The 12624-nt window shown below is 43.3% G+C and overlaps 1 protein-coding gene across 1 annotated transcript in view; it reads right to left on the bottom strand.

Annotated features, from left to right (window-relative positions):
* Positions 1-2707, bottom strand: part of XRCC5 (X-ray repair cross complementing 5) — a 49716-nt gene extending 47009 nt beyond the window's left edge. Inside the window, exons 1-2 of the mRNA XM_036386997.1 lie at positions 2683-2707; positions 517-630 (exon numbers count right to left, since the gene is read on the bottom strand). Of these exons, the coding sequence (XP_036242890.1) occupies positions 517-630; positions 2683-2700 (132 nt within the window). The 5' untranslated portion in view covers positions 2701-2707. The remainder of the gene's footprint in view (positions 1-516; positions 631-2682) is intronic.
* Positions 2708-12624: the final 9917 nt, after the last annotated feature.

Here is a 12624-nt window from a genome sequence, read left to right on the forward strand (position 1 = left end):
CACAGGTAGATTCATACATAACTATGTTAGGCAGATTACAGCTAACTGAACTAATTTTGAAACATCAATTATAATGGATTTACTGGTTTTTACTTATACTTACTTATAATTTTTACTTATTTACTATCCTCTCAAAACGTAAACTTATAGTGAGATCACAAAGTTAGATATAATTAAACTAACAAATTTACAAGAGGCTATCAGGGATAAAACAAGTAAAATTGGTTGATTCAGTCCTCAAAATGGGTCTTCTGTGTGGCAATTACTAAGTGTTGAAATATTTTAGAGAGAGAGAAAAGCAATTCTTTTCCCTAAACGTTTCTACTGCCCTGAAGAAAAAATGGTGACCAACCCAACTATCACATCTCATGCACAACAAATACAGCTGAAACAAAGAGCCCTGTTACTCCTGCATAAACAGAAACTAATTCTCACTCATTCCTCATTTATTTCAATGATTAGTAAATGAGGAAAATGTTTCACAGATGTTTTTAGCACTTATGAAGTCACACACACCTGTCTCTGCACGAACTTTGTCATAATCTTCTTGGCTTGGTCAAGTGAAGACTCTTCACCAGGGGAAGAACTGCTCATTGTAAGGCCTACATCCAGGCACAGCACTACTGCCACCTGGAAAGGAGGAGTGAGAATAAAAAATACAATACAAGCATAATTACTTACAAGGGTACATACAAAACTCAAAAATCAAACTACATCACAAGTGGTTTCTTTTACACTAACTGTTAATAAGAGACAATGGTGGAAGACAGAACTGGCATAACTGCACTGAAAAGAAAATAATTTCATCCTGTACCGTGTTCCAGACATTTCAGTGGAAAATACAAAAAAATCCTATGTTACACAATAACCTGTAAAGGGCATGTAATTTCTGTACAATCCCATTAATATATTAGGGATCTAAGGGCTTTTCTGCACCAGGAAATTAAACAGATATTTTAGCTGACAATTGCAAGGATGAATTCCAATTTCAACTTAGGGGCTCAAATCCCTCACATTAGTCTATGTTTTTGCATTTCTGATCACCTCTTTAGCTGATCTATACAAAACACTGCCCAAGTCTGCCCATGAATTGATTTATACATTAGAAATAAATAAAATTGTTTCTTGCAATTTCTCATTTGACTCTTAAGTTCCTCTAAAGTTCTTTCACAGACTCCCCTTATCTTGATTAATCATCCACATGAATGTAGTTGAAAGAGAATTCAGCAAAATGAGGCCCTGCATGTCCAAGGCCAGCTCAAATTTATTCTCATGGATTAAACCAAAGTTCCCTAAATATACATCAAAACCTTGATGGGCTGCCAGTGGATTAAATTACACTGCCTGAAAAAAATTGTTTGCCTGAACACAGGAAAGTCAGGTATTACCTAGGCTGGAGCCAGCAGACTCATATTAAAATACAAAATATAGCCAATTCCAGAAGAAATTAAGCTGACAAAAGGATGTGGGCAATAATCCTAAATCTGTCAAGGGACACAAGCAAAATGGATGAACAGCAAGATAAGGCATTGGTCTAAGCCCTGCAAGCCCAGCCTTGCAAGTAACTACAAGTTCCTGCTGAGCAGCAGAGCTCCACAAGCTCTGTCCAGCAGGTTACACCCAATCTCAGCACTCTACTCCTCACCCTGCCTTCACCAGGCTTGCCTGGGAGCTGGGAAAAAGTGCCTGAGCCAGCCAGATCTGCAGAAGCTCAGAGTGGAGCAGAGGCAGTTCCAGAGGCTGCACAGTGTTCTCACAAGAGCCCTGTCAGTGCCCACCTCCAGCCTGGGGAATTACTGAATCTACCCACAGCAGCAGCTGCAGACCCTCCTTGGCTTGGTGCTGTGCTCCCCAAAAACGCTTCATAGACGGCAGGATGACAGCAGAGAAGCCACAGAAGTGCAGAGCTGCTGTTTGCTTACAAAACACACCACCAAGTGTCAAGTGCCAACATGCTCTTCTGGAAGGCAGCAAACCCAGGCTGGGTGCCTGTTCAGGTATGTGGGATCTTCCTTTAGGAAGAGGACAGCTCTTGTGGTAACCCTCCTTTATGTCTCTCTTCAGCTGTTATTAACCTGTTATTACCCCTGCACGTCACGCAGAGCTGCTGCTGGCAGTGCAGGCTCCTGAGCGACACTCGCCCGGAGCTCCGCACGTGTGACCGCAGGACAGCCCTGTCACACCTGAGCTACAGCAACCCGCCCTGCTCAGTGCTGAAAAGGGCGATGTGAAACAAGCCTGCCTTTATCTCTGACCTCTCGGTGCTGAAGCAGCTATAATACAGCAAAGACAGAGATGGCTGCAACAGCACAGATAAAGCTGCGTTTAACAGATACTAAACTGCTCCGTAACACAAGAGACCTGAACACAGCTTTCACCATTAAGTTCCCCTAAACGCACCACACATACAACCTGCATTTTCAACAGAGCAAAACCAGTTCTAGCATTACTCCAGCAAGAGTAATGCCAGTCACTGCTGCGCAAGCAGAAACACTGATTCCATGTCAGCTTTGCACCGGCAGCGGCTCGGCGGCCAGCACGGGAAGAGTTACGCTGTGCCAGGGATGGGTGCCCGTGGGTGCCCGGAGCCAGGGACGGGTGCATGTGGGTGCCCGGAGCCAGGGACGGGTGCCCGTGGGCGCCCGGAGCCGGCGGTACCCCCGGCGGGCCCCCTGCCCTCACCTTGCCGCTGGGCGCCATGGCGCTCGTGCCGGGACGCGGTGCGCCGCGCTCAGCGCTCCGCCCGCCCCGCGTCCCCCCGGGAACACGGCGGCGGCGCCTCGCGTTCCGCGGCGGGGGCAGCGCCGCCTAGCGGCGGACGGGGGCTCGGGCGGGGCCGCGGCCGGCGCTGCCGGTTCGGGACCGGCTGAGGGGAAAGCTGAGATGGGCACGGCCGGGCTATGGGAGAGGGAAGGGAGATGTCGGGTGCCCCCCGCATCTTTCTCCTCAGGGCTCCCCGCAGTCCTCCCTCCAAGTGCCACATCTCGCAGGCGTGGCTGTCATTTTAGCCGCAGTTCGAGCGGAGCGTAGCCCAGGACAAGCCCGAGGTAGGTGACTGAGGTCCCTGAGGAGCGGCGGGTCCAGGGCAGGTGTCAGGGGCCCTTCTGCCCTGCTCTATCCTACAGCACCTCCCGGGTCCCCCAGCCCGATGTAACCCCGGCTGTCAGCCCAGCCCCACAGGCGCTCACTTGTCCCCCACCAGCAGCACTGGAGAGACAGTCGGGAGGGTTAAAGCTGGAAAACTCGTGGGTTGAGGTAACGAGAGTATAATAAGAAAAGCAAGAGCCATGCACACCAGCAAAGCAAACCAAGGCATTAATTCACTGCTTCCCCAGGGCAGGCAGGTGTTCAGCCATCTCCAGGAGGGCAGGGCCCCAGCACATGTAATGGTGGCTATGGCCAAATATCCACACTCCATCACTCCAAACAGTCCCTCTTCCTCCTCCTCCTCTCCCCTCTACATACTGCCATGTTATATGGTCTGGAATACCCCTTTGGTCAGCTGGGGTCAGCTGTCCCAGCTGTGTCACCCCCAACTCTATTGGAGCATGGCCATACAAAAAGCAGAACAGGCCTTGGCTCTGTAAGCTCTGCTCAGCAATAACAAAAACACCTCTATATTATCAACCCCGTGTTCAGCACAAACCCAAAACACATCCCGATACCAGGTGGTGTGAAGAAAATTAGCTCTATCCCAGCCAAACTCAGCTCATCTTTCCAGAGGGGCTGTCTCCAGGGCTCCCCAGCCTCCTCTTCATGGCTCCCCAGAATCCCACAGGACACAGCCTGCTGGGGAGCAGCCATTCCCCTTCACCACTGGAACAGGGATTTCAGCTGCCCAGAGCATCCCAAAGTTGCATTCTGCCCGTGAATCACCAGTGGGTCAGGTTTCTTTCATTAAACACTGGCACAACACTAGCTTTGTCCCACCATTAACAACAGAGAGAATTTCTGAATTCTCACACTGCATCCAGGCTGTTTGATCAAACTGGAACGCACTGATTTTAAGAATTCCTAGTAAAATACATGCTATACCAGGTATATCTTGGTGCCCATTGGCTATGAAATCATTAGAGATATATGAGAATGGCAAGTATTTCATCACTTGTATTTAGTACTTCTTGTTCTGCATTACCTTCCCTGTATCCTTTGAGAGTATCTTTACCAGTGTCTTTCACTCCTAGGTATATCTCAAAACTCATATATTATCTATAATTATTCTCAAAACAGAGCTCCAAGTGGGGATATTAGTGTAGCTACAAAAGAGTAAATCTTACATGAACACTTCAAAAATCTTGTACCAGAAGACGACCCTACAAACACAAGTGTTTCCTTTTTATACTGAGTGATGTCTGAAGACAAAAATCCCCTTTCCCTCCTTACTACACTGCCATGCTTTGGGAATACTGGTAATTGAGGGATTCTCTCTTCAAAGCACTTTGCATATCAAAGGAACAGAACAGCTTGGCAATGTGACAAACATTTTAGGGGAAACCTGTAGACAAAAAACCCCAGTCAGCTACTGCCAGAGAAAATCTTGCATTGTCTTCCTGAATGTCTCTAAGGAGATTTCAGATTAATCAGCCAAGGAAATCAGGCTGCTTACTATCATTATTATTATTCCTGATGTTATCTTAGTCCAAAAGCCCTCCCTTGGGCTCACAACCAGGCAAACCCCACTCCAGCTGATTGCCAGCATAGCTTGAATTCTAGGCACAAGAGAGGAGATGTGCACACACACACAAGGGAAGAATAGAGAAACAAGAACTCATCAATTTAATCAACAATAGCTTTTCACACACCAGCAGAAAAGCATTTTGCAAGGCATCATGATCAATGAACATTTTATTTTTATGCTGGGGTTGGAAAGTAAAACCTCAGCCCTGACTGCTGGAACAGAATATTGACATAAACCCCTTCTCTCTGACTCCTAGATTTGACAAGAAAGCTGAATCCCAGGCTTTGGTCCGAGCTCTTGCAGCTAGAGCTGTAATTGCAGACATTACTTAGGGAAACCCAATTTAGGCCAGAACTGGGAACCTCTGATTGCAGAAGGTTTGTATGCCCAGCCCAGGTACCAGTATCCCATTTCCTTACAAAGTCTGAGTAAAGCTAAAGACACCTATAATCATGAAACTCCATCTGTGTTATTCCTATCCTTTAGCTCTCAGTCTGACATAAATGGGGGCTTTTAGCTCTCTGGCAAAACACACAAACAATAGACCCAAACATTTCCATCTCACACCTTCATGCTGCCAGATTTCTTCAGAGCTGTTTCCACCATTCAAAGGAAAACTGGTTAATCATTCCTGAAACAAACCTTAATCCACATTTCCTTTTTCCTTTGCAAGTGTGAACAGAGCTACCTCATTGGTAATCATCAAATCTGACTAACCAACTCCATCTGGGGCACTGGGGCTTTGTTAGCCTGGATAAAGATTTGAGGTACTTTGCTTGTAAAAGCATGAAAAAAAAAAAAGGCTGTAATTAATTGTTTATTTCTATTGTATGGAATTCCAGTCTCTGGGTATAAATAATAAATATGTGACATCTCAGAGGACTCAGGATCCAGAGTGATCAGCTGTAATCTCATTCACACCAAAGTGTGTCCCACCTCAGTGTCAGTGAGGTTCTCACTCATTCCTCTGCTCATTCCTTCTTTGGTTAATTCCCCCCCAAACCAAGCCTGAATTAAGTAAGCACACTCCTGGGAAGGAGCAATGAATGGTCTGCTTTGTGCTTAGCTTCACTCAATGCCTTTACAAGGCAGCAAGGAAAATGGCTTCCCTGGTTTTTTACAAGAAGGAATGTATTACCCAGAGAGTTACAACTGAGACCCAGCTGCTTATGGCATCTCTGCGCAAATGTAAATGGCTTAAATGTAAAAGTAGCAAGATTACTTGGCCTTTCTCCCTCTTTACCCACAGGGTAAGACTTTGGATAAATGCCTGGTGGAAAGATGAATACCATAGCCATCTGGGATCTAGCCCAATAGCTTTATTGAAATGGATACATGAAGCAGATTTTTCTACAGGAAAATAGAATTAACTTTGCAATCATTACCTATTCTTTGCCTGGGACGATACATAAAAGTGGGTGCTAACTGCAAACTGAGGAATTATGAACTGAATTTTTCACATATAAACAAAGCAGGGCAAACACACTGTGACACCAATCAGCTCTGTATTTCCATCAGTACAAGCTTGGCAGCAGGCTGGAAGACAAAGTAGATGGGAAATTGGCACCCAAAATGAGGCAGAGCTTGGAAGCACATGTGTTAGCAGCCTCCTACATTGGGCTTTGTGAGGTGTGTACTTGTCTTCTCCCAAGAGGTCTTTCCAAACACCTGCTTGAAAGCACATGCCAAAATTGTGGTGCAGACTAACACTGGTATTTATTATGTCTGTTTAGGGATTTCTGATGGCCCTTCCCAAGGGATGCCATCCTAACTCAGTGTTTGCTGAGTTGCTTCTGTGGAATACACGTGCAGGGAAAAGAGGCACTCTCTAAAGCAAAACTGGTCTTTGGCTTTGAGGTTCAGCTCCAAGTCCATAGGGCTTGTTCTCTGTCTGCAACTCAACAGCATCTGGCACATTAAAAACTGTGCGTTTAATAAACTGGAAAATAACTTCTTAAGAATCCTTTGAGGGATTTAACAGTTTTCATCTCTTGGTCTATCTGCTTTGTCCATTTTCAGTTAAGTTCATGCAATGCAAAGAAATGAGCCTCTTAGAAAACAAAGACATTACTGCAGTAGGAAAAAATAGTAAAATAGGAAAGATTATACCCCACCATCCAGCCTTGCATGATAACACAAAGAAAAACATAGGAAGGAGAGGTAATGAGTAAAGAGAGGATATTGACTCAGGGTGTGTCCTGCCTGGCACATTCCAGTTCAGGGGCCCCTGAATAGTGGCAAATGAATCACAGCTGATAAACTACTTCAAAGCAGCACACCCAGAACTCCTAATCCCATAGAACTGCAGAGGGGAAATGGCTCTTCAAATTTCTCAGCATGGAGCTGAGAGACAGAGGCTCCATGTTTACAGTTCTTCTCCTACTGGGGTGTCACTGTTGCTTTTCCTTGTCACTGCCCCCTACCCCAGCTGCTGAATTTACAGCTTCGTCCTTCCCTTCTCCAGCTTATGCAGTAATTACACATTTCTCAGGCAGAAAAAACACCCCTTCCACTGGCTGTTGTACACCAGGAGAGGCCTTATCAAGTACCACAGAGAGGGAAAGCATGAAACCACAGGCCTACAGTGCTTACAGCCCATTTTCCCCCCATGTGGTTTTTTACCTTTTCCACACTGTCATGGAGTCACACTTGAGAATCACACTCTTCTGTAGCCTGCATGTTCTGTCCTGCAGAATTGCTGCCCATCCAGTAGTCTTCCACCTGCTGTTTTTTTATTCCCAATGAACTAAATGGCACATATGTCTCACAAGTTGAATCCTGGTTTCTTTCCTCTTCCAATCCATTTATGAAATTTCAAAAATAAATTTTTTTTAGCTCTTATCTTCTTAGCCATGGTGCTTGCCATCCCCCTCATTCTGATGACACTTCCAGATTTTATAAGAACTGTTTTGTCTTCAGCCAGGTCATAAAAAGGACACTGCACAACACAAGATGGCCAGTCTTGGGAATAACCACTAGGCACAGCTTAAGATATAGCACTCTACCTGCTTTTACAGCTGTTTTTTCAGGCACCAAAATGCACAACACTTCCCAGCCTGCTCAGGAGAATGTAATTTTAAACAGCATCCAAGCCTCACTAAATAAAAATAAGGAAGGTGGGAGGATGATTTAACAACATTTGTCCTTAAATCCCCCTGGTTTTCCTTTTACTTATTATGTTCTGAGTACCTACTAAAGGCTTAATTATTTGCTACACTACTTTCCACTCTCTAGAACGCAGAGAGCCTCTAACTCCCTGACACCTTTGCCCTCTCTCATCCCTTTTCAAAGTAGATACTATATTTATGATCTCACACATGACTTTCAAGGGAAATCATTAAAGCTTGCTTTGGCCAGTTTTATATTTGCCTTGGATGGAATTCACCTGGCTCAGCTGATTTGAAAACATTTCCACTGCAAAGCTCTGACATTTCCTGTTTTATCTCTAATCACTTTTTGCTGCTGATGTTAATTGTGTTGCTGCCTGATTGCAGATGACCTTTGTAAATGGACAGTCTTCCACAGCTGTCAATTATTTAATTAGCTCAAAAGGCAGAAGCATATGCTGTGGGTCCAAAGGTTTCATCCCAGGTGAATCTCATGTAACTGTCAGGAGGAGACTGTTTAATGTAATTTCATTTTCTTTATTTATTTGTTTTTCTGTAAGAAGTAAAGAGAATATTAAAGTTGCAAAAGTCCAGCTCCAAAATAATAGGAATTTCTGACATTAAAGTTTCTTTTCCAACCTTAACCAAGTATTTCTCTATGCTGTGATACAGATTCAACTACAGGACAGGGTACTTTTTGACAATGTCATAATCTATTTCAATATATATTGGGACAAAGTTAGAGCTGTGCACTCAAGGAGTCATGAGACTCTTGCCTCATTTGTTCCAAAAACTGGGAGACAGAGAGCGAAAGAGGAAATTCTTATGATTATGGTAATTGAATTGAATGAATAGAAATGGCACTTTAAGAATTAAACTCTGGTTTTGTTCAGCAGATTGCCTGTAATCTGATATAGGTATCACTTGAACCAAGTCTCTTACCAGTAACCACTGGTTGAGTGAATCACATTTTCTTAGTGCTCAGTTTGAGATGTCAGATCTGCATAAATGTTGAGCACTCACAGGCATTTGTGAATGGAGCTTCACTTTCAAAACAGAAAATGCCTCATTATGTTAAATGTTCAAAAAAAATCATCTGCAAGGGGCAACTCAGAGGGGGACTGAGCTTTTTTAGACTTTTGTATATTTTAAAATATTATGCCTTTGTCGCCACATATTAGTTTATCAGCATTTATGTCACATGTTATTTATGTTTATTTAAAAAAAAACAAACCCAAAAGTATTTTTGAGAAGAATGTATACGTTACAGTGGCATGTATTATTGAGAGATTGCTTTGCACAATCTGTGAAAATAGGATTTGACTACACTCTCAAATATAAGGACAAGCCAAAATGCTGTATTTGCTTCTCACGAAACATTCTTCCATGGCCCACTGTATAAGCCTGGCAAGCCAGAGAAAGAGGGGCATGAAGTCCTGAGGATGGAGATTGTTCCAGATTGCAGACCTACGAGGAACAGGAAGGAAGGGTAGGATTCGTTTTATGTTCATATATTAAAAATTAGCATGACATAAATTCTTCGTATTTCCATTCAATTTCATGGCGTGTGGACCTCTCTGGATGCATTTCTAAAGCAGAAAGAAGTACTGCAGTGGCCTTTTATCCCCGTTTTTCAGTTCAGCCACTGGAGGGCAACGTGATCCCAGACACCAGGCAGAGGCAGCTCTGCAACCCGCCGGAGTCGGGAGCGTCACCCAGCAAGCACTGCCGAGCTGGAGAGGAGTTTCTGCACATGAATCTGGCAGAAATTAGGCGATAACAGCAGCAATAAACCACATGCTCTTACATTTTACCTTTGGAGGAGGTAGATTTTAAAATTTCTTAATGCATTTAAAGTTTAGGATTGCTTCACGAGTTCTAAATCCGTGGATTAGCTAAAGGATTTCTGCAGGCAGTGATGCAAGAGCCACTCAGCCTGGTATCACGAGAGGCGAAATATTTCCCACTGCTAGGTAACTGAAAAGCCCGAGACATGTGTCTGCAGTGGAAACAACTCTGGCAGACTTTTCTGGATTAGTTGTTAAATCTGTTACAACAAATTATTTGTTTATTACATTTTATAGGACTATCTGCTTATGTAGGGTCTGATTTTCTTTCAAACAAATAGAAATAGTTGGGCTCAACTGAGCTCCAGAGCACCTGGGTTCCAGGAGAAGACCACAAGAGATCATGTCAGGTATATGTGCTTTGGGGAAAGCAATAGCCCAGCAGAAGTGCATCAAATAGTGTTTGGAAAAATGTTAAAGCCAATGTTTTATTAAGAGGTGGTAAGTACCAAGTGGTTGCTGCTGTTTCAGCTGGGGTTGTGGCAGAAGCAGAATCTCATCCATCTTGCTCTCCCGGTGCCCTTTGTTTGGCAGCCTGTAGCACACCGCTGCCTGTGCAGTGCCTTTGTTGGCAGCCATGAGCACTGCAGCTGTGTTTGCAGGAGCTCTGCAAAGCGCTTTCATGCAGCAGATTGTTCAGGACAAGCGAGCTGGGATAACTCACTGCGTGAAGGATTTGCTTAGCAGATGCACAAGGATAAGCCTTTAGTATCCTCCCCTTTGGTTTCATCCTGCCCTCACCAGCATCGTGCGTGTTTGCATGCACACACACACATGGGCTGGCTAATAATCTAATTTAATCCTTGCAGCACAGGATTTTGTTCCTTATCCATTCAACTGTGGGAAGGGATGAGGAATCTTCAGCTGCCAAACAAGGCTCTTTCTGAGCTGAGAGGATCCCATTTTAAATTTCTATCTGTTTGCCTGCACCTGGAAGCAGATTGAATCAGACTGAAAGGATGAAATTTTCAATCTTTTGAAAAATATTTGCTTTAATTGCACTTTCGAAATGGAGCATTGCAGCATTGAGGAGGGGACGTCATGTTTTAATTCTTGTGAGTTTCCTGTTTGTACAGCTTTGGGGGACGAAGCAGCAATGTGAAGGAGGGAGCTTATATTTGAGAGGAAAGAAGGGATTAGGTTTGGTTTCTATTTGTGTAAATTGATGCTAACCCATTACACTAGCAGATATGTGACAGTGTAGAGGCAGGGGAAGAATAATTTCAAGTTTTCCCTGTCGGTTATTTTATTGTTTCACAGAAATTCCTTGGAAGGAAGTCATCAAGATAACAATGAGTTCTGCAGGTTTTTTTTGTACTAGACATTCAAGACAGACCTTTAATTTTTTATAACGTTATATTGAAATAAATGGCTAATTTAGCCAACAAAACAGACTTGGTTTTAGGGTGGAACTGGGGCCTCAGAGCAATCCTGCTGTAATCATGGGGCTGGCTGAAGTCACCACCATGTCATGAAACTTTTGCCTTGGAGCCTGTTTCGATATTAGAGTCCATTGCTCCAGCGGTGTTTAATCGCATTAGAGACAAGCCAGTGCTATAATCACTGTGAGTCACTGAAGGCAGCTCCACCAACACATATTTAGGGAGAACTGAGACACCATTGTCAATGACACTGTGTGTGCCTTGGGATGATACTGCTCATTATAGTAAATATTTCACTTTTTTCTTTACTACATGCAGATACTATGAATTATTTCTGCTCCTTTCTTAGGTCACCTGCTCATTTGAATAAATTAATGAAGGTTAAACTTGCTTGTGTTTATTAATTCTGCGTGCCATTTTTCCGTGGATAAAGTGTTAAGGAAAATCTCCATTATCATGGAAGGATATTCTAGTAATTGCCTGTAATTATAAGGGCATCTCACTACAAATACATTTAAGTACATCATTAGAAACTGACACTTCGATACTTCAGGACAAGAATGTATTTTAGAAAGAAAGACTGAATAAAATGCATGCTCTCCTTAGGCTGACTACCCCAGGAGCTGTTGGATTCATGCCCAGCACTGACACCATAAAAGCCAGTCCCTTTCTTTATGATATTTGGGGTGTTCGGATCACAACTGCAGGTTATTCAGATAATCAGGCTAGAATAAATTAAGCTATATTTGGGTTATATCCTAATGAGCTGGTTTGCTGGTATTTTGTAGTAGAAATAATTGATTCTCTTACCTTATCACTGTAGGAGCAGAAAGAATTTGGCATATATATGAAGATAGTCTAAAGCACTTTCAAATATACTTGTCTTAATGTGCATTACTGCTCGAGGAACTTGTAATAAACCATGCTCTGGGGGAACATGTTGTCTGGGAGGTGGGGAGTTTATCCTATTTGCAGGTAGAATATACTATCAAAATCAGTAGTTATCCTTTTTTATCTTGTAAAGCTAAGTGTGCACCTGGCAGAAATGGCTGGGACAAGGAACCCTAAGACAAGGAGATCACATCTAAGATTTGCATCTTAAGGGGCTCCAGGTCAAATTTATCCATGGAATATCTAATTTCAGTGGATACAAACCACAATGGATTTTAGCTGCTGTACTCTGGGAATAAGGTTTTATGCTTTAGCACACTAAAAGCAAGGGCATTTTTTTAACACAGGGGAAAATGCATTGTTGGGCTGACTCAGGCATTCTCTGTATTTTAATGCATTCTGACAGACTTCAGCCGCCGTGTAATGACATGAGATTAGGAGAACTGGAAATTAATGGAACTGGGTGACAAGGGGGGATACATGACAGACCCTCAAGCCTCATTTCTCTGGACTGCTTGTTTGTATGCAATCACACTTCACCTGTTATGTGGAAGGATATGTGGATTAGCCCTTCCTGAATTTGAAATTTGATTCAAGCTCTTTTTTTTTTTTTTTTTTTTTTTTTTTTTTTTTTTTTTTTTGAGTTCCCTTTTCCATTCAGGGAATAAATGTGCATGGACTAATCTAGGGATGAAAACACATTAACACAACTGCCTCAC

Source organism: Molothrus ater, chromosome 7 (genome assembly GCF_012460135.2).
Source record: "Molothrus ater isolate BHLD 08-10-18 breed brown headed cowbird chromosome 7, BPBGC_Mater_1.1, whole genome shotgun sequence".
In the NCBI taxonomy this organism is placed as follows: Eukaryota; Metazoa; Chordata; class Aves; order Passeriformes; family Icteridae; genus Molothrus; species Molothrus ater.